The sequence below is a fragment of the Rhizophagus irregularis genome, chromosome 17 (assembly GCF_026210795.1).
Source record: "Rhizophagus irregularis chromosome 17, complete sequence".
NCBI classification, from domain to species: domain Eukaryota; kingdom Fungi; phylum Glomeromycota; class Glomeromycetes; order Glomerales; family Glomeraceae; genus Rhizophagus; species Rhizophagus irregularis.
In genome coordinates, this window is record NC_089445.1 from 2,477,667 (window position 1) to 2,500,405 (window position 22,739).

The 22,739-nt window shown below is 27.3% G+C and overlaps 6 protein-coding genes across 6 annotated transcripts; 3 read left to right on the forward strand and 3 right to left on the reverse strand.

Moving 5' to 3' along the window:
* The first annotated feature begins 50 nt into the window (after positions 1 to 50).
* OCT59_009276 (uncharacterized protein) lies at positions 51 to 2,159 on the forward strand. The gene is made up of 10 exons (XM_025321243.2): positions 51 to 101; positions 178 to 287; positions 391 to 397; positions 477 to 683; positions 758 to 821; positions 902 to 981; positions 1,046 to 1,152; positions 1,242 to 1,266; positions 1,349 to 1,545; positions 1,637 to 2,159. Exons 1-10 carry the CDS (start codon positions 72 to 74, stop codon positions 1,740 to 1,742), a joined length of 933 nt encoding a protein of 310 aa, XP_025169434.1. The 5' UTR covers positions 51 to 71; the 3' UTR covers positions 1,743 to 2,159.
* Positions 2,160 to 4,185: 2,026 nt separating this feature from the next.
* Positions 4,186 to 7,852, forward strand: OCT59_009277 (uncharacterized protein; the record flags this gene model as incomplete). Its single annotated transcript, XM_066133432.1, has 18 exons — positions 4,186 to 4,212; positions 4,289 to 4,535; positions 4,624 to 4,712; positions 4,792 to 4,871; positions 4,941 to 5,049; positions 5,128 to 5,234; positions 5,303 to 5,381; positions 5,476 to 5,719; positions 5,796 to 5,884; positions 5,981 to 6,060; positions 6,137 to 6,245; positions 6,325 to 6,434; positions 6,513 to 6,663; positions 6,743 to 6,976; positions 7,058 to 7,093; positions 7,358 to 7,474; positions 7,545 to 7,677; positions 7,749 to 7,852. 18 exons carry the CDS (start codon positions 4,186 to 4,188, stop codon positions 7,850 to 7,852), a joined length of 2,145 nt encoding a protein of 714 aa, XP_065999871.1.
* Positions 7,853 to 12,626: 4,774 nt separating this feature from the next.
* On the reverse strand, positions 12,627 to 15,416 carry OCT59_009278 (uncharacterized protein; the record flags this gene model as incomplete). Its single annotated transcript, XM_066133433.1, has 9 exons — positions 12,627 to 12,914; positions 13,009 to 13,100; positions 13,185 to 13,512; positions 13,592 to 13,944; positions 14,032 to 14,268; positions 14,345 to 14,564; positions 14,687 to 14,898; positions 14,992 to 15,259; positions 15,330 to 15,416. 9 exons carry the CDS (start codon positions 15,414 to 15,416, stop codon positions 12,627 to 12,629), a joined length of 2,085 nt encoding a protein of 694 aa, XP_065999872.1.
* A 3,555-nt stretch (positions 15,417 to 18,971) lies between these two features.
* Positions 18,972 to 19,452, reverse strand: OCT59_009279 (uncharacterized protein; the record flags this gene model as incomplete). The annotated part of the gene is made up of 2 exons (XM_025332635.2): positions 18,972 to 19,262; positions 19,357 to 19,452. The coding sequence occupies 2 exons, from the start codon at positions 19,450 to 19,452 to the stop codon at positions 18,972 to 18,974; spliced, it is 387 nt and encodes a 128-aa protein (XP_025169438.2).
* A 295-nt stretch (positions 19,453 to 19,747) lies between these two features.
* On the reverse strand, positions 19,748 to 19,993 carry OCT59_009280 (uncharacterized protein; the record flags this gene model as incomplete). The annotated part of the gene is made up of 1 exon (XM_066133435.1): positions 19,748 to 19,993. One exon carries the CDS (start codon positions 19,991 to 19,993, stop codon positions 19,748 to 19,750), a length of 246 nt encoding a protein of 81 aa, XP_065999873.1.
* Positions 19,994 to 21,390: 1,397 nt separating this feature from the next.
* On the forward strand, positions 21,391 to 22,730 carry OCT59_009281 (uncharacterized protein; the record flags this gene model as incomplete). Its single annotated transcript, XM_025321244.2, has 3 exons — positions 21,391 to 21,715; positions 21,792 to 22,235; positions 22,318 to 22,730. The coding sequence occupies 3 exons, from the start codon at positions 21,391 to 21,393 to the stop codon at positions 22,728 to 22,730; spliced, it is 1,182 nt and encodes a 393-aa protein (XP_025169439.2).
* Positions 22,731 to 22,739: the final 9 nt, after the last annotated feature.

A 22,739-nucleotide genomic window follows, 5' to 3' on the forward strand; every position in this document is an offset into this window, starting at 1 on the left:
CCCGTGACACAATGCTAAAATATAAAATATAAATTAAAAAATTACAAAGAAGAAATTTTTTCGCTTCAAATATGGCAGCAGAAGCAAGAAAGGCTCTGGAGGTGTGAAAATAGTGTTTTAGTTTCTTTTGTTGTGAATAATTATTTACAAAATTTATGACTATATAATTATATGAAGGCTTTAATGGGCGCCGAGGCGCTAGGTGGTGTTCCAGATCATATGAAATACGATGACGATAAAGTTTGTCGAAATTACCTTTGTGGACTTTGTCCACATGACCTTTTCACGTAAGGAGCTTTTCTAGAATAATTGAACACGAGTTATAACAGTTTATTTTTTAAATTGTCTAACACGATTGCAATTCGTATTCCAATTATTTTATGTAAACAGTAATACGGTTAATATTATATTAAAGATGATTAAATGTAATTCATTTAATTCTCATCCGATTGTAATTAATATATTTTATCATGTAGAAAATGGATCTTGGAGCATGTCCAAAAATGCATTCAGAAAGGTTAAAATCCGAATATGAAGAAGCGAAAAAGAGAAAGGAATGTGATTATGAAGCTGAATTTGAACGGAATCTTGCCAATTTTGTTGCAGATTGCGATCGTAAAATTGCAAGTGCACAAAAACGTTTAGACAAAACTCCAGAAGATAGCGCTAAGGTCACACAATTAGTATGTATGAATTAATATTTATCTCATCTGATCTTCCTGTAAATTTAAAATTCTTGTTCTTATATTTCTGATAGACAAAAGAGATCGAAAGTTTAGCAACCGAAATATCGGAATTAACTAAAGAAGTAGAAGTTCTTGGTAAATATGATATAATTGATAATTTGGAAGCAATTTTAATTCAATTTATTACGAATAAGATATATACCGTCAATTATTAGGTGAAGAGGGTAAAGTTACAGAATCAATTAAATTATTACAAGATGTAGATGCCAAAAAAGTTATAAAAACAGAGAAAGAGGTTAGCGTAATCATCATTTAAATCGATTTGTTAAATTTATTTAACGATAGTTTCTTTTAAATAGAAAGAGCTTAAAAGTTCAGCAGAAGGTAGTGGTCCATCACAACAACAAAAGTTGCGCGTTTGTGAAGTGTGTAGTGCTTATTTGTCTATATTTGATTCGGATAGACGGTATGATTAGAAAAAAAAATATTCGAAATTTTAAATGAGACTCATAGTATTATTATAATAACTAATTGTATGATTAATTCGCACAATAGATTAGCTGACCATTTTGGCGGAAAGGTTTTAAAATACTTGAATTTTTTTTTCTCCGCATTTAATTTTATGTTGTTTTATTTATTTATTTATTTATTTTCAATTTTAGATGCATCTTGGATATTTAAAAATACGAGATTTGTTAAAAGAACTTAAGGAAAAGAATAAGGATCGTGGTAATGACATAAGAGAGGGAAGAAGCTACCATGATCGTGACCGTGACCGAGAGCGAGACCGTGACCGAGACCGTGATAGGGGTTATGATCGCGACCGACATAGAGACTACCGTGGTGGACGCTATGACTAGTATGTTAATATATTATTTACTATTTATTCGAGCCTATAAAGTTTCAAATAATAAAAATAATAATAAAATTACTTATATTTGTATTATTAGTGATCGACGTTCTTCATACGATAGACGTTCACGATCAAGATCGCCGGATAGACGAGGAAGTTATAGCAGGAGACGTTCACGTTCTCCAACAAGGAGGAGACATTGAAATAATCAAATAAGCATTATATATATAGTGCTATCAAAGGAATTAATTAATTTTTGTAATGTGAGTATATTTACACGATTCTTGGCGTATTTGAAATTATAAAGGTTTACATTTTTTAGGGCACGAAGTTTGCGGATAATTGAAATATTTTACTATTGGAAGGTATGATGAGCTTAGCTAAATGTGTTTTTTAATAATTGCTCATAACGATCATGTTTTACTTTGAGAAAATTACATTTTTTATGGATTGTGAGAGTAATTCTTTGTATTTCATATACGTTGCTATTTGTAAAAGGTATCTTTTTATTATTTATAATTGTTTTATGATAAGTTTACGACAACATTTCACATGACATACATAATGTATTCGGCTAAGAACATTAATAAAAATAGAAACTATTTTCTTCAGCTTTGAGTATGATACTTTATAGAAAAAATGTTAATAAAGAAACGTGGCGGGTGTCAACGTAATATTTTCGGAGCAAATTTTGCTTCACCAATAGACTACTAGATTTCAGATGTTTTGGAGTGATTTTTGGGGAGATATATGACTTTTGAAGAAAAACCAATTGTCAAGATTCAAAGGAACTTTTGTTTGAAATTATTTATGGAGTATTACAAAATTTGAAACAAGAACACTGAGAAAGTAAATTTTTCGTATTTAGTTCGCTTAAAAGTGGCGAGTTCAGAATGCCATATTAATTCAATAACCTCCAGGCGAATTAAATATTGAAGGAAGAAGATCATCACATATTTTTTAGTCCAAATATTGCATTTGCGTCATGTGGCAGTTTTTATTTAAATTATAAGTTAATTAAAATTTATGGCCTAAGAACTTGATATAAAATTAACGCAGATATTTAAAATAATTTAGTTTTATTCATTTTAACATTATTCTGTTACTGATGATATATTATTCTTAATATGATTGTATTGTTAGCTAATATGAAATTCATTTGCAATAATTCATAATTCCAATTTTAAAGAATTATATTAAACTTATTTAAACTGGTAAAACTGGTAAATGTACCCCCGGAATCGACATGGGTATCCGTAGGATTTTTAAATAAAAATTTTGACCATTAATCGAATCTAAGATTTAATAATACTCGTTAAAGAATATATACTGTATTAATTTTATTATTATTGTTAATATCAAACCCAAGCCTTATACTTAAATAGTCTGTCATTAATTGTCATAATGAATAGTTTTATCAAAAATGAATCGCATTATAAATAATTTGACTTCTAAAAATTTTATCATGGTTTACCAATTTCATTTGATTCATTAGCTATTTTCGCCTTTTCTTTTAGGGTCCCTATTCCAACACTCCCGCAGGACCGTACCGTATATATTTCCAATATATCATAATTTTTCAAAAGGGCTTATATTATACAAAATAAATAATCACGAAATTTTAGTATACTTGTCCTTAGAAAACATCATTATCATCATTGCAGATTTACTGCATTTTGTATAGCTCCAAGTCCAACTATTATATTATTCAATTTCATTAAAATTTTTTTTTTTTTCAATTAACATTAAGAAAAAAAGATCATTATTATACCGCCAGATTTCCTCATTTATGATCTTTAAACCAACTAGTAGTTTAATAACGGCACTTACGAGTTACTTTAGGTTATAATTTATAATTATTAAAATTTCTATGAAAGCCTTTTGTAGATAATATGACTAGAAGGTTTTACAGTACGTTCCACTGATGCAGAAAATGTTACAGTAACGACTTGTCATTTTTCCGGCTGCTCGATAGAGCATTTGAGATTAAAAATATAATAAAATTATAATTTTATTAATAAAATTTTTCATTTTTTAATTTAAAATTTGGATAAATAGCAATAAGCGTACTACATAATAGAGAATCAAATAGGAAAAATATTATATTTTATATAATCAATTATATCTTAAAAAGTCAGCTAACAAAAATTCGTACATCCCGTAAATATTAATAAGGACCTAACTTGTATATTATCGTAGGTATTAAGTATAAAAAAAAGAAATAATATTGACGAATACAGTAATAGATATATAAATAAATGAATATTATTTAATTAGCATTCATAGTATAAATGTTAAATTAATGATAAAATAAATTATGATGCATAGTATCATAATAAATTTTCAAGATTAAGTTTAATCACATTTATAATAATTTATGTTCTTCATAGTTAACTGATTTTTGTAATGCAAATGATCGTTCGAAAACCCTACCAAAAATCTATATACCAGATACATATCGATTTTAAGATCTAGAACGATTTATATGTGGTATGCTGTGTCATCATAAAAAAAAAATATATTCCAAATTTAGTAATAACATACATATGAATTTACCTATCTCAATATATATGGGTACACCACTTTCTGTATGTATATGCTATAATCATTTTTTTATAGAGCGAGCCCTTGTTGAATAAACCTCAAATGAAACACTTTTATCTCACCATCAAGGTAAATTTTTTTTTTTTTTAAAAAGAAATGTCTCAAATTCTTGTTATTAATTATTTCACTTTTTACATGCAAATAGATTGTAACTACCGAAAAATTTGATAAACATCAAGGATTTGACCTTGTCAATTTTGATCATCAATTTTTATTTTATGATGTATATACATTTAAGATTCTGAAAGCCGAAACGTATAGTGTTTTTAAAGAAAATATTTCTCGAACTTTCAATGTCCCTTCGAAACAAGTAAGATTCTGGGTTTTTGTATATCGTCAGAATAAAACCATTCGACCTGATCATCCAATACCAGAATCTTATATGAATATTAGTAATACACTTTTTCTATATTTCTATATATATATTAAATTTATTATTATAATGATCTTACAATCATTTTATTTTATTGTGATAAATAGGTATGGAGGGAATTCGTGATGAAATAGTTCCACTACAGAATGAATTGAAGTTATACATGGAGGTAGCAGACAAGCCAATAAATGATGAGGTGTATAATTGTTATATAATATAATTCTTCCGACTTTTTTATGTTAGGGTTTAGAACTTATATTATCAAATATATGTAGACATGGTTCCCTTTAATTGAAGAAAATAAGAATATAATTGTTTTCCTCAAGTATTTTGATCCTGATACACAAACTTTGGAGTAAGATATATTTTTTTTTATTTATCCAATATATTAGAATAAAGATATTAACATATTATTATCATACAGAGGTCTTGGTCATTTATATGTACAAGAGTTTGATAAAGTTGGAGATTATATTAATGTTCTCTGTAAGAGAAAGAATCTTCCACCAGATACTCCTTTGAAAATATATGAAGTAAGAATCATATTAAATGTCATAGAGTTATATAGTGGGTTTATAAATCTTTTTTAAAAAAATAATGTATCATTATAGGAAATAAAACCAAACATGATAGAAGAAATGAATCCTAATTTCACAATTAAACAATCAGAAATACAAAATGGGGATATAATTTGTTTCCAAAAGGCATCAAACATGAAGTATGTCTTCACCAATATTTATTTTGAAATATTAAATATTAAGCAAAATTTTTTTAATATCTTTTTAGGATCAGGGAACATATTAAAAGTATTCGTATCTTTGAAATTCCTAAGTTCTATGAATTATTATCAACTTTTACTGTCAAGGTAATTTTCAATAAAATAACACTTTTTTTTTTTATTGTTATTTATCCTATTTATCATTATTTAAACAATAATATTTTTTTTGTACTGTATATAGGTTGTGACTGTTGAAAAATTCAAAAAGTATCAAGGGTTTGATCTTGCTAATTTTGAAAACACGCCACTTTCTGATATATATTTATATAAGATCTTAATGAATACAACTTATGGCGTATTTAAAGAAAATGTTTCTCAATATTTCAATATTCCCTCTGAACAAGTAAGGTTTTGGATTTTAGCGAGTCGTCAAAATGGAACTGTTCGACCTGATGTTCCAATACTAGAATCTTATTCTAATACAAGTAATATATTTTTAATTATTATTTTTTTTTCCTTGAATTTTTTATTATAAAATTTTAATTTACTTCATTATACTAGGTATGAAGGAAATTCATGCAAGGTTGACTTCCCAAGAAGATGAAATGAAACTTTATATGGAGGTAGCAGACAAAAAATTTAATGGCAAGGTATATAATTTTTATATAACTTATTTTGTCTTTTCAGATTTTTACCTTGAATTTAAACTTATATATATTAATATATTATCAAATAAACTTTTGTAGACATTGCTCTCTTCGATAAAAGAAAATATTAGTATATTGATTTTCCTTAAATATTTTGATCCCGATACGCAAACTTTAGAGTATGATTTATTTTTATATTTATCCTTTTATGAAATTTCTATCATATTTAATAAAAATCTTTATATTTAATCGTAGAGGTCTGGGTCAATTATATGTACGAAGGTTTGATAAAAGTAGTAACTATATTCATACTCTCTGTAAGAAAAAGAATTTTCCATTAGATACACCTTTGAAACTATATGAAGTGAGCAAATTTAAATATTATAGAATTATGTATCATTTAATAATGATGAATCTTTTTAACATATTATATATAATTATAGGAAATCAAACCAAATATGATTGATGAAATAGATCTTAGATTCACTTTCCAACGATTAGAGTTACAAAATGGTGATATAATTTGTTTTCAAAAGAATTTAACGGAAAAAGAGTGTGTATTAAAAACTTTATTACCTTTTAATACTAGATATTAATTATTAAAGATCCTTTAATACCTTTTTTTTATTAGAATTCAAGAGCATATTGAAGCTGGTCGTATTCATAGTATTCCTCAGTTTTATGAATCTTTGTCTTTACATACTGTTTTTTCATTCAAGCCAAGATTGAAAAATTATCCTAAATTTAATTTAATATTAAATAAAAAATTAACATATGATCAAGCATGTATAGTCCACTTTTTTTATAGTTTTGATATATATTATATAATTATTTAATTAATCTTACATTATTATACTGTAGGTTGCTGAAGCAGTTGCTTTTCATTTGAACATAGATCTACTTAAAATTCGATTTGAAAAACCGTATGACCCAATTGAACAAACTGCAAATCGCGCCCTTTTAGATATGATTCGGAAACCAAAAGTATATTATGAAATACTGGATGGAGATATTATAGAACCCGGAAAGCCTGAAGATACAGAAAAGGAAAAGTTCTTTAAAATCATTTGGCTTGGAAACACTATTAAAAATGAGGTAGTGTACATATATATGTGTGTATTTTTTGTGTACAGTAGTATATCATAGAACAAAAAAAATTGATTAAATTAATTTTAGGAAATTATTGATATTCGCCTTCAAAAGGATGCCATTGTTAGTGAAATAATAAAAGAAATTTTAAAAAAGGTAACATTGTCATCACCAGATGCTAAAATAAGATTATATGAAGTTATGAATCATAAAATTCAAAAAGAGTATAAGGAAACCGAACTGACAGGTAGGATACAGGAATTTATGACATTATATGCAGAGGTGAATTTATGTTATGATTTGTTTTTTATTGTTTATTTTTTGGTTATTTTAACTTGAATGCATATTCTCATTAATAATATGTGATTTACTGTATGATAATTACAGGAAATACCTCAAGATGAATTACTCGCTAATTCGAATGATCAAATAATACAAGTATATCATTTCATAAAAGATCCAATACAAACACATGGAATTCCATTTAAATTTGTTATTAAAAATGTAATTTTATTTATTAGTTTTTTGATTAAATAGCTTAAAGAATTTTAATATATATAATTTTTAAATTCAGGGTGAGACACTCACTGATATTAAGATACGTCTTCAGCTTCGGCTTGGTATGAATAAAATTGAATTTTCGAGAATAAGAATTGCAATTATATCAGAAATAACATACGAAAAACCTGAATATCTCGAGGATGACGGTAAATTAATATAAATATTTTTAATTTTATTTTATATTCAATAATTTGTTAATGGTACGTGATTTTATTAGATATAATCTTATCGGAAAGGGAATTGTCAAATACGGATTATCTGGGTCTTGATCACGTAGATGAAACTGAGAGCGCAGAGAAAATTATTTACATTCGAGGCTAATATTTTATGTTCTTTGTGGAGGCTTTACTGATTTAACGTTTGTATATACGGAAACTTGGATAAGGTTGTCTTTAGAATAAAACGATTTTTAAAATACTTGTCGATAATCTGATATATAAATGTAAATTTATATCTAATCAAGTTTTAAGAGAATCTTTTCCACTATATCTGATACATTGCAAAATAAAGTAAAATATAATTTTATATAAAGTTTTTTTTTTTTTTTAAAAAAAAAAAAGAATTTATATTCTCTCAAGTCGAAAGCGGTGCAAAAATTATGAACATAAATTACAAAATAATAATATTTTTTTTTAGTTTTGTGTCATTATAAAGAATCAATTTTGTTTATCCTTATAACAAACCAACTATAACCCTTTTAACGCCTTGTCAAATCTTCCATATAAATGTGATGTGATAGTTGGCTTTCGCGCGTTCTAAGAATTACACAGAAAAATAAATTATAACAATATATATATTACAAATATATATATATAAGCATTTTCAGGAGAACTTTATTATTGCATTATCTATGTTCTATCTACGCTAAGGTTTGTTGCTGTGAGCATAGATTAGCCGTAAATAGTTGGAAAGACTAAAGTCGAGTAATTATTAAATCAAAATTACCATCTTTTTGTTAACCACAATAGTGTAGTTTTTACAGCCAATTTACAACTTACGTTTATAATATTACAACCACTAAGGTTGTCTCTATCTACACTCTAATCTAACGTAATAAAAAATATGCGATCAGTTTCCCCCTCAATTACATTAAAACACATGTACAGTTTAAAATCAATCAAATTTTTATTACTTTATTCTTTATTATTTTTGTAAATACATGAGAAAGGGCCAACCCGGCTTCTTTTTCATGTATTATTTACAAAAAATATAACAAAAGGAGCCAAGATATTTGAATTTTTAAACATGTGTGCGTATTTTTATATATTCGCAAATATAGACCTTATGAATCTACTGTTATTTATGCCGTGAGTGAATGAGAATAGCTAACCTGACGATAACACTATTTTTTAATTTACTGTATGTTTCGCAAGAATTAATTAGGCTTTCTGAAATCTTATTGATAATATGTTTATAATCAGGGTGAAACATTTCGGTTATCAATGCAAAATTTGGCGCAAAAAGTTTGCACGTAAATAAAAAATAATTTATATACAAGCCTTTCCGAGTAAACCTTATTATAACGGTATACAGTACATAAATTAGATGGATATTCTTATTGTGACTTTTTTTTTGCGTAATAATACTCAGCTACTATTCGGCCAAACAACGACTTTTTTACTAATAATTGCAACTTATAAAGTCTAGAGAAGCCTCGTTACATCCGATTAATGTGAATGCTGTTCAATTTTTTTTAATATAAATTAAGATATCGCCATGACGTTTTTGTCAGATTAGAAATAGGATAATTCACAATCCCGATATCGTTATAGTGTTTTGATGTCATTGAAATAGAACCCAGATATTAACCCTAATTCCAGCCAAAAATTAATATATAAAGTGAACATCCACGTGGACACCAGATAAGGGCTACCTTTAAATTTCAATCTCGCTAGAAAAAATCAAATTAGGTCTCAAATAACTAACCGTTAACAAAAAAAAAAAGATTTATTTAAAAATTGATAAAAAATGTTCGCCCTACTTGCTTTTATATTTCTTTTGAACATTTTTATTTATATCAATATAACACTTGATAAGGTACTTTTTAAAAACTTATTAATTCAAAATAAAGTTTTTTTGATAGAATGAACCACCACTTAAGATTATATTCATTAGGAAAAAAAAGTAAAAAGAAAAAAGAGAAATATTATTAAGATTTTCCCTTACTTTTAGATTATTGATAAATATATTATAATTACTATAAGAGAATACCGACTATATAAAAATATTCTATTTAATACTATAAAATAACAGTAATATAACTATTCACAATGTGGTATTCGAAAGAAGAATTTTTTGAAATACTGATGGAATTATTCGAATGTAAACATATTCTCAGATTTTAATTTTGCGAAATAACTGGAGTAATATCTTCAGCATTTGCAGCAGAATTTCCGTTAAGAAGCACAATGTAGGCTTCAGCAAAATACTTGGTTAGCAGCAACTGGATTATGCGGATCACTTGCGCCTGGAATGAAACAGAAAGTCACATTATCATGCGCTTTATAATCAATTACTTATGTTTATCAGCTTCATGATTAAGGTCATTGCCAATAAGTCTTCAAGTCAAATCAAGTACTTGTATTGGTTGATTACTTTATGAATATGTTGTCATTCCGATTGATACTCTACCATTGGTGTTTCCGTCAAATCTAATAGTGACCGAACAAGCTTCAACATCACTATGACCATTAGAAAATCTCTAAAGTTTTCGTAGATGAATAAACATTGCAAATGGGTTCGAATTATCATGAAGAAAATCAACACAGTGTTCATCTGGATTACAATTTTGATCAAATATTTCATAAATGTTCGCACCATCAGCATAACATACCACTTTTATTTGGATCAGAGATCCGCACCAGGAGCTTGAATAAATAAGGTAGTTACGGTCTGGGCATGAGGCAACCGTGTCTCTCTTGGAAAGCAAACATTTGATGCGGGCATTCCTATGGTTGTTGTTATGATCACAACTAAAAAAAAAGTGTATATTTAAACAATTGAGCAAACATTGTTATCTGATGCAAAAAGAAAAGTGTGTGCTTTAAGTTGTTCTTGTAGAAAAAAAAGCTTTTGTAGATGTTTTAGTGTATAGCTATTACGAAGAAAGTATCACTATTTTATATTTTACCAGAAACGATGTGCAAATTCATTTTCTTTATTAGTAGGTATTTTTAATTAATAAATTAAATTATTACAAAAAAAGGAAACTTATTTCCAAAAATGTATTAAAAATAAGCAAATCCAACATCTTACCATCCTAAAATTCAATCAAAGTTACGCAAAATCAAATTGATAGTTACTAAGATGATGACGCATCTTCAGCTCCTACCTATATTAGTATTGTTTGGGCCTAAGATAATACAGATTTAGACGATGAACAAGAAGATATGTCTGAAATTTTTATGCTGGGTTTGCTAGCTTTAAATAATGTTCGTTATTTAGAAACTCATAAATATAATATAACCAAATCTCATAATCACTTAATCACTTCAATCTGTGTATCAAAACAAATATTAACGAGAAAATAAAATATACAAATAGTATGAGCTTTCATATATAAGGATCAAGAATCAAGAATTGAGAATACAATCTTGATGCCCAAAAATATAGAATACTCTCCAAAGTGTATACTATATTCTATAAAGAATAGCTTTTTTTGTAAAATACAAAAAAAAAAATACAGTTTGTCACCCTCGCTAGCTATGAATTAACGTAAAGTAAAAACTACTCCAGATATAGCTCACATCTATTATTGTTTAGTAGTCACCATTTCAACTATCGAAATTAAACAATATCATTAAAAAATATGGAGTGCAATTTATATCTATTTCTTTATTACTTCATACTGAAAATATAAACGGAAATAACATATTTTATAAGATTATGCTATTTCTTCTTTTGTGGCAGTGTAACATTTTCATTTTTTCACTAATTACCCCTATTATTCTGATTGGTCAGTGACATATAAGGAATGACAAATAGAGCAATAAGCATGCTAAGCAGGGAATTTTGATAAACAAGCTTACAGACAAAAAAAGACTAAAAAGAGAAGAGGTGTGAACTGGTTTTCCTGAAGGAGTGTTAACCAACACACTCCTATGTTAGTATCAAGACCATGACAGTACACTGAAGTGGTTTTGCTACCTTCACTTTTCTTGGAGGGTTTTTTTTTTATGTTGTGTGGTCCTCTGGTATCAACCATACTAATGATTTTTTTTAAATTAATTTTTTAGCATTACCAACTGAAGAGTAATTTTCGATATGAAAACATGAACAACAATTTTGGCACCTGTAGAACAATTTTTTTTTAAATTTCATAATATCAAGTCACGTGCCGAGACATTCATTAACATTGAAAAGAATGAATTAGAATCTATTTGGTCTTGTCATGTGTAAGTAGGTTTAAATATTATGATTTATGTGAAATCATGAGATTTTTTTGTAAAATTACTTTTTTTTTCCTTCTTTTTCTTTTTTAACTTTATATAATTTATGCATTTTTGCTCAATAAGAGATCATGTCACATTTGAAGGCTGGCATTGCCGTCGGAAACAATATATAAATAAGTAACACGATTAACCGTAATTATTATAGGTTAGAATCAGGCACAGCTCGTAAAATAATGTGTCTCGTGATTCTTTCCTGTACAACTTATAATCGGGAATTTAATGGAATTCGGTAATCTTTTCATCCTTTATCCTTATAACACAATAGTAATTTGGAATAGAACGAATCATTTCCACATTTATTCTCGCTTCAATTGGGATGATATCATAACTATGATTTTTGAACAATTTCATAATAGCATGATTGCAAATCGTGAAAAAAAATACCATATGTAATCCCGTAAAAAAAAAATTTGTTTTATGCATCAAGTAAATGATTTCGTATATATCAAACGTATAGTTTATTGTGATTATATCAATTTACTTATCTGTTATAAATTAAAAGTAATTTCATGAATGAAATAAAGGAAGACTTGATTGTAGCGATACAGGTGAATGCGCTTTAGGTATCTGATTTATGTCATTATCAACTGACGCAAATTATACAAGTAGAGTATTCTATTATTATAACTATCATATTATTATTATTATTCTTTGTTTCTCCTACTGTTTTTACGTAATGAATAATAAGCAAGAACACGCATTACAATACAGAAACCTAATAATACTATTAGGTTAGCATACCAAGGTATTTCATTTAATCCTAGATTCTCTATTATAGAAATACCGGGAATACTTGACATTGGAACATCTCCTGTGTCACACATACTTAATTCTCCGGCAGGTAATTCTCCTGGTCTAGCACATCTAAATTGAGCTTTCGGTGAATCAAATTGAGTTTGCAAAAGCAAAGAATACGAGTATCTTACGTATGACTATTAATAGAGATAGAAAATTGTTAATATTATTAATTTGAAAAAAAAATTCTTACTAATAATATGATTAATAAGATTTATCGTAACTACTTACAAAATATTTTAACCAAGTTAAGCCGGTTGGTAAATGTCTTACATAAAATCCACCTGCTAACATAGATACAAGCATAAATACCAAACTAACAACTATATTCGATAGAAAAAAAATTCAATTAATTAAATATATATATTACAAAATTATAAGATTAAAATATTTAAAATAATACTAACTTATACTTTTTTGTACATTCAATATAGTGGCACCAAATAAATAACCGAAACTCTGAGTAGTTAATGCATTAAGTAAAGTTACTACTAAATAAGCTACAAATCTACCAAAATCTGGTAATAGATTTGATGCCCAATATACTGGGATAGTAAATAATGTAGGATTAAATAAGACTAAAGGTAATTCGGCGATTTGTTTGGATAAATAATATGATAGTAAACGATAAGATCGTGATTGACGTTCTTTCGATAACATGACTAAATCCAACGGGAAAGATAATACTGATTCACTCAATACATAGAATGACCAAACTACACTACCGAAGAACATCTATAATAAAATATAAATAGAAATTTAGAATAAATGAAGTTAAAAAAAAAAGAATTTTATATCATGCATCGATACTCACACTTCCAATACGATCATTTATACTAGTTTCAGAGAAAGGAATTTGAAGCCAAATTAAGATACAATATATAGTCAAAACAATGGTGTGAGATATATTAACTTTTGATAAGCTAATTTTTATATTTTGTTTAAAGGTTCTTTCGGTAAGAATCGAGAGTTGTTGCAAAAATGTAGCTTCCCAACGACGTTCACTTGTAACCGGTGCATTTAATATGGTATTATTTAATTGATTATCAGCACGCGTTCTACGAGAATACTTTTCGACTATTTGTTTTCCAGTTGGATCATCCCGAGTTTTATGTGTATATGCATTTATTAATTTCTGCTTGATTGTATTATCGTTCAAAAGTTCCACTATAATGAAAAGAAAAACGTTATAATGCTGCATATATTTATTTAAATTTTAAAATATAAATGTTTATAATAAAAAATGATACATACATATATAATCAGCGGGATTAAAATTAGGGTGACATTTATATCCTTGATCAGCAAGGTAATCTACTACACCAGCTCTTTCACCAAAATAGACCATATGTCCATCAGCCATTAACATTAATTTATCGAAAGATTCAAATACTTGAGATGAAGGTTGATGGATAACCATAATAATGGTTTTCTTTTGCTTAACAGCGAATTCTTTAAGAATTGTTGTAATCTCAAGAGCCAATGAAGAATCTGATAATGAAATTAGAGTAAGAAATTAATAAAAAAAAATGAAGCGAATATTTCGAATTATCTTTTGATTATTCACCTAAACCGGATGTTGGTTCGTCTAGTAAAATGACACTTGGATCTGTTAACAGTTCAGATGCAATGTTGACTCGTTTTCTTTCTCCTCCCGATACACCACGAGTTATATGGTCTCCTATTATCGTATTGGCACATTTCGTCAAATTTAATAATGCCATAGTATTTTCAACTTGTTTTAATTTATCACGTCGTGACATTTCACGTGGAAGACGTAATCGAGCCTATTAAATTTGTAAATAAAAAAAATTTAATTCAAATATATAAAAAAAAAGTATCGACATATAAAGAAGTAGAGAACGATGGCGCAGCATTTAAGTTTTGCGTTCTATCTTACATTACTTACAGTGTAACTGAGAGTTTCCTTTACGGTTAAATGAGAGAAAAAGATATCATCTTGAGTACAATAAGCAACAAACCTCTTTGAATTTTTCGTTATTTTATGACCATTTAGAGTTATAGTTCCTTGAACTCCTTTACTTCCAACGTGATCGCCAAGAAGATTTAACAAAGTGGTTTTACCACAACCAGAAGGTCCAATGATCGCGAGAACCTCACCTTTTAAATTAATTTATTTGTAAATGAAATAAGATTATTAATTTTTTAAAAAATATACATGTACAAAATTTACAAAATTCATAAATTAGTTACCTGGATTAGCACAACCATGAATATTTTCTATTATTTTCCGTACATGTTTACCGGATTCTAATTTAGAATCAGAATTTTTAATTTTATTCCACCAGGATACATTATGATCTTCAGATATAGAATAATTTATTCCATACCATTCTACGTAAGCAGGATTCTTCGCGGATGTTGATCCTTTTTCAGTACTCTGTATTAATTCTGTTCGTTTTGCTGATCTTTCTATTTGAATTGAGAGATCATTAATATCATCACTTCCTTCGAATTTTGTCTAAAAAAAAAGGAAAGAAAGGATTATCGATTTAATTTTTTTTTTTTTATTTTAAAAAGACAATAAATACCAATGTTTTTTCATTTATGGTCGGTGACATAGAACTTGAACAAGAATCAGTCGCAGTAACAATTTGATCGTTTTTTATTTGTTCCATTGGAATTTTTTGAACGTTTTCTTTTTTTAATTAGAGGGAAGTTTTTATTTTTTCAATGAGACAGAATAGTAGCGGTGTAGTCTCATTAAAATAGGTCAATCTGTTATTCGGGCAAAATATTATGGAATAAAAAAAAATAGAATAAAATAAATTTGAAATGAAAAATCGAAGAAAAGTTTGATCCTTTTATATTTTTTTTTTTTTACATTTTTACTTTGTTAGAAATAATAAGCAGTGATGTGCATTGGAAGATTGGAAGCTATTGGAATCTTCCAATTCTTTCCAATAAATTTTTATTGGAAGCACATAAAAATATATATACAAACTAATATTGAAAATCATTGGAATATTGGAATCTTCCAATTTCAAGCCTTCCAATTTCAATAAGAAGTTATTGGTTATAATAAGTAACACACGGAAAAATCATCATCATAGATGATAGATCGTAACTCAGATTTGATTTATAATCAATATAATTAATATAAAAAAAATTGCGGAGGAATTAAATAAATAAAGTTTATTTGGTGTAAGGGGAAAAATAATTTTCCAAGCAAGGTAAATAAGGTAAATTTAAATTAATTATACAACAAATAACGAACTTTAGAAGAATATATTGTAAAAAAAAATGCAAAATATAGAAACTACAGTCGCCACTGGATATAACGAACCTCAGGGTTTGCAAAATATGTGGCTAATATATTTGCGGGTTTGTGTGAGAGTGTGTAATGTAAAAAAAAAAAATTAATCATGTGACTTGATTTTATTGGTGGAATCTATATACTGAACTGTTCGGTATACAGTTCACCCTAGTGAATCCCACGGGCTGGAGATTAAAATTCGTTATAGTGAGAAATTCACTATACTGAGGGTCATTTTATTATACATAAAAGAAATTTGTACCTGAAATTTTCTTCATTATAGCAAGTTATTCGTTATATAAAAATTCGCTATAGAGAAGGTGAACTGTATAGATTAAAGTATTATATAACGAATTCACCTGGTAGAGGATAATCATTTACGCGGATAATCTTTTTTTCATCGGAACAATATAATATGACGTACAGGTTAAAATTAAAATTCATAATTCATTTTGAAAACTTTAATAATTTTTTAGTTCTAAGAGCCTTGCTACGAATTGTAGGAATTGCATATGCGATTCGAACATAATGAAGTATTACTTGGGAAGCGATGAGAGATAGTGATTTACCTAATCAAAGGGAAAACTAATGGACTTTTTGGATCTCGTCCGTGCTGCTACTTCTTCCGTCTGAAAACCCTATAAAAAAAGTTTGTGCTAAATTTGTGCCAAATGGGTTAATCATACGATATTTGTTTAGAATTTGTTCGAATTTTATATTATTTTTTAGCACAAATTTCGAATAAATTAGCCCGTTTGGCACAAATTTAGCACAAACCTTTTTTATAGGGAAACATAAAGCTGTCTTGTAAGTTTTAATTAATTATCTTAGAGAATTTTTTAATTTGTTAATTTTGATCTAATTTTACGTTACACGTCTTGATGGTGAAGTACAAATATCCGTTACATAAGTAACATAACCCTCCTTCTGAATTCTGAAGCGAATATTTGGAATGGGACCAATTTTGTGGCCACTTTCATATTTATGTTAGGGCTAATTCTTTGGCAATTAACATAACAATCTTAAAATAATTCTTTGGTACGAAATACTATATACACAATAGATAGATTACATTAAGAAACATTCTAACGTTTCTTTTTCTTTTTTTGTGGGTTTCATTGAGATCGGGCATTTAGTTTTGGTAAGTTTCACAACTTTTAGTTTCAAAACTTTATATTTTGGTTTTTTTATTAATAAAAACGCTTTAATGTTTCGTTTATTATTTTTTTTTAGGTATCGATTATAAGAGTTAGAGTTTTGACTTTTGAAACGGGTAAGTTTTGTTGAAACTTACCTTTTTTTTTGTTTTTTAAATGAAACATTTACTTGCATTTCTTTTTTTTTATAATTTTTCTGTAGGTCCTAGAAAAAAGATAATGTATAATTTTAATGATGAAGTTGTAAAAATACATGCAATTATATGAAATAAAAATATTTCTGGTTAATTAGTGTAAACAATATGCAAAATTCGTTTTACAATTTTCTAAGAGGGTATCGGTCAGAGTACTTGAGATTAGAAACGGTTGCGAAATTTATCGTTTCTTTTTGTTTTTTTTTTAATGTAAACGTTTAATAACGTTTTATTCTTCTATTTGTAGGCTTCATGATTTTAGGGTTCGGATACTAGAGATGAGTAAGTTTCACAACTTTCATTACGAAACTTACGTTTTTTATTTAAAAGTTTATTATTTTATTTTTTTTTGTAGACTTTAATAAAAAAAATTACTATTTGCACCCGCATTATTCGAAAAAAAAGAATTATTTTTTTATTATATTCGCCGGATGTTTGAGTTCAGAATATTGAAGACGAAAAACTTAAACTAATTTTTTTCATTTCATTAGGAATTGTTTACTTTCTCTTAGTTTGTAGGATTCTAGAGTTTCGGAAATGGGAAAACTTCTTCAGAGTAGTATAAGTTTTAAATAATGTATTTATTAATTATTATGGAATAAAACAACTAATTAATCTAACAAATGAATAATTTAAAGTTATAGTAAAAATCAGCTGTAATTGATTGACAAATTTTAATTTCATATAAAGGTCTGGCCCATTTCACTGACAATCATTTCACCGACAATTATCTTACTGGCAGACGTTTCACTAATAATCATTTCACTGACGGGATCATTTTACCTACAGTTATTTCACTGACAGTTTTGAAATCCCAATTCACTTACCTTAACTTATCCTAACCCTAATTCTAACCCAATTTTCTTACCTAACCCTAACTCTTTTCCTAAATTTCCTTGTCGGTGAGATGATTGTTGGTGAAACATTTGTCTGCAAAATGACTCTGTCGGTAAAACTCGGAGGTGATTGTTGGTGAAATGTTTGTCAGTAAAATGGATGCGACTCCAGCTAAATTTCAATTGCAGTAACAACATCATCATCTTTAAAATAATGTATCCCGTGATTCTTTCCCTATACAACTTATAATCGGAATTCGGTAATCTTTTTTATATGATTTCATCCTTACGACCATTTATCCTTATAACACAATACTGTAATTTTGGAGTAGAATGGATCATTTCCAAATTTATTCTCGATCGCTTCAATTGGGATGATATCATAACTATGATTTTTGAACAATTTCGTAATAGCATGATTGCAAATCGTGAAAGAAAATAACACCATATGTTTAATCCCGTAAAAAAAAAAAAAATTGCTTTATGCATCAAGTAAATGATTTCGTATATATCAAATGTATAATTTATTGTGATTATATAAATTTACTTCTAGATTAAAAAGTAATTTCATGAATGAAAAAAAAGGATTTGATTGTAGCGATACAGGCGAATGTGCTTTAGGTATCTGACTTATGTCAATTATCACCTGATGCAAATTGACACCTGAGGCACAGCATATAGTATGATTCAATTATACAAGTAGAGTATTCGATTATTATAACTATTATTATTATTCTTTGTTTCTCCTACTGTTTTTACGTAATGAAAAATAAGCAAGAACACGCACTACAATACAGAAACCTAATAATACTATTAGGTTAGTATACCAAGGTAAATCATTTAATCCTAGATTCTCTATTATAGAAATACCGGGAATACTTGACATTGGAACATCGTCTCCTGTGTCACACATACTTAATTCTCCGGCAGGTAATTCTCCTGGTCTAGCACATCTAAATTGAACTTTCGGTGAATCAAATTGAATTTGCAAAAGCAAAGAATACGAGTATTTTATGTATGACTATTAATAGAGATAGAAAATTGTTAATATTATTGGTTTGAAAAAAAAATTCTTACTAATAATATGATTAATAAGATTTATCGTAACTACTTACAAAATATTTTAACCAAGTTAAGCCGGTTGGTAAATGTCTTACATAAAATCCACCTGCTAACATAGTTGCAAGCATAAATACCGCTATCACCAACATTATTACTACTACTTTCAGAAGAGTTTAATGAAATTTGACGGGAATTACCAAATTTAGAAAATTCCTAAAATGATTATGTTATTGAAAAACTTTATTAAATAATAAATATTAGGTTTCAGAAATTATTTAATATAATTTTTAAAGATAAATTTCAAAAACTATGTTTATTTCACAAAAAAAAATTATAGATTTTAAAATTGAATCACTAGATGCAATAAACTAAAAGAATAAATTGTATTATAAATTCATATGCAAAATATATGTTCCTTTTCTAAAAAAACATAGATGATTGATATCATGTAAAATTAAGCGAAAAAGTGGATAAATTTGGAAAATCCGATGCTACTAAACAAGAAATTGTGGATTCATAACAGCTTGATTTTTGGCCGCTTCTCCAATAAGAATTTCTAGTGAAAGCGACATATGACGGTGTTGTACGATTACCATGATCATTGGCAATAATTTCAACCCTATCATTTTGCCAAACACCAACACAGGAATATGACGTTCTTAAATCAATACCGACAGCTTTTTCACTCATTTATTTTTTTTCTTCTTTCGTTTCCATTGCAAGATATCACATGATACTCTACGCCATGAACAGAAAGTAATGTGACTAATAATTATTTCTAGAATTTTTTATTCGATTTGTTACACCCTTTTCCATAGCAGGAATATTCAACAAGGACACGTAACCGAAGTGAAAGTATTAGAATTTTTAACATGTTCTAAGACCATTACAAATAAGAAATAGTAGTGTAGCCGATGAATAGTATATTGGGGATCGTTAATTAATGGATGGTTACTGTAAATGAATAAACTTTTTTATTTTTTTTTCATTCCTTGGTGAAATATCAAATGTACAAAGTGGCTTTTAACCAGTTTTATTAAATAACCTGTATGATGATGTAGATTATAGATGTGAGTAGACTGCTTTTGGCATATTATTTGAACTTTTTTGTACACAGTCAAACCTTAAAAAAAAGCGTGTATCTGTTTTAATTGAGTCAGTCATAAGAGGTCTAGTATTGGCGTTTAATAATAAATGATTGTCAGGATATATGTATATATATGTCTGATTGATATGACATTGTTAACCTTTTATAGCTTTCGGTTAAATTTAGGTATAAAATTCCCAAATACACATTGGATGATAAATTTTTAATTTTTAGTTTATTTTTAACCACTAATATTTGTTTTATATTCACCGTTATTTCATTATTCACCCGCTCTTTAAATGTCTTAATAATCTCAATTTGTTGCAACTTCTGTCGTACTAAAATCGGTATCACGGAATTATTAATTATTCGAAACTCATTTTATAAACATAAAAAAGATAAGATAGTTTGATATGATAATCTTAAATCTGTTTTTTTCTTTAACTTATTCATGCATTAGAACATAAATAAATAAAATTTCACATGTAATAATAGAAGAGAACTCGTAAATTGTTACAAAATTGAATGGCATTGTTTGATTTTAACCTATTTTATTCTGCACAATCAAAAACAAAGACAAGAAATATTTTTTTTTTTATCGTTCTTTCCGGCGCAATATTTTGTACCAAACATTATGCATGATGAAATATTAATTTTTACTTTTTTTGTCCAATTTAAATGAAGTTAACTTTATTGTTAAAAAAAATTAATTTGCTTGGCGTGCATGTTTAAGGGCAGTGACATATATTAGCTAATATTTTTTGTGCTTATCCCCAGGTAAAATATTTTGGTCACGTGCAACCAATCATATTTTTTTAAAAGTTGTGTAATCTAAGATTTTTGCATAACTCTCCATCCCCCCAAAATATTAGCTAATATACTGTATGTCAATACCCCTAATAAAATAAATAAATTTTATGAATTCGTCAGTTTTTTATAAAAAGTGCGACAAAAAAAATATTTTTCATAAATTTTTATAAATAAAATTCATTCACGTAATATGGATAAAATAGAAGTTGAAACTCAAAATAATACATCCACATCAGAAATGAAAGATGATACTTTTAAAAAACATAGGAAATCAATTATTCAAATTAAAGTTTCTCTATACATCAATGAAGAATATGATTCAGATGATTATGTTGTTACTTATAGTTATGAAGATAGATCGGTTCTTGGATGGTCAGTTAACATTGAAAATAATGGTCCACAACAACCCGATGTTTATTTTAAGGTTGATCAAATCGCCCACGATTTAAATTACTATTATGCACTACAAACGCTAAGTAAAAAAATCTTGTTATTACGTAGTTTAGGAGATAATTGTAGGTATTTATTTTGACTCAAAATAATAGTGATTCAATTTTATGTTTTAATTAATAATTTATATTGTAATTGTAGGGTTGATTGATTTAAATAGTGATCATACTAGTAGTGATCGATTTCTTAAACTAAAGCATCAAGTTGATTATGCTACTATTGGATTCCTTCCTAATGGTGATTTAATTCAAGTATCATTAGGAGATCGCAAAATTTATAAATACTGCTTCACAGAAAAACCAAAAAATACAGTTCCTTGGGAATATTCTCAAATTATTGATATAGAGATTCCTGAAAGTTTAAATGGTCAAGTTGAAATATGTTCTATATATCGAACAAAGTTATTTCTAATTGTTGGCGATACCGATTGTAAAATGCTTCAATTTGATTTATTAACAATGAATTTAGAAAGAAAATACACTGAATTTACTTTTCGTCCGTGGCAAATAACAATGAATAAAAATCAGAAAGCACATATATATATATATATATATTCAATGGAAAATGGAATGTTGATTTATAAGAGTGAGTATTACTTTTACAATACATACAGTACATATTTATATGATAGATTTTTTCATATATTCTAATTATAATTTATTTGCAGACGAGGATAATGCACATGGTGTGCAGTTCATAACTTTGAAAAATACTGAAAGATTATTCATTTATCATAAATATGGTGGTAAACTTGTAGATCCTTATCAAGTTTATGATGAAATTGTCGTTTCCGATGGTATTAATGGAATAACAAGTGTGATAACTAAATTAAATAGAAAAATTTTCATTGAAAATGGTAATGTTTGTGTCACAGATGGAATAAATGGAATCGATGAAAATAAATTGCAACAATTATCAAACAATACCTCATATATTTATACTTTACCTATTTTTAAAATTATACAAAGTATGCTTAATGAAATCATTGACCAAGTGGACATTAAAAAGGTTGTAGATAAAGTTGAAATTAATAAAAATCTTTGGATTGAGGATAATGATATTAATTTTAGACATGATTAAGTAATAACT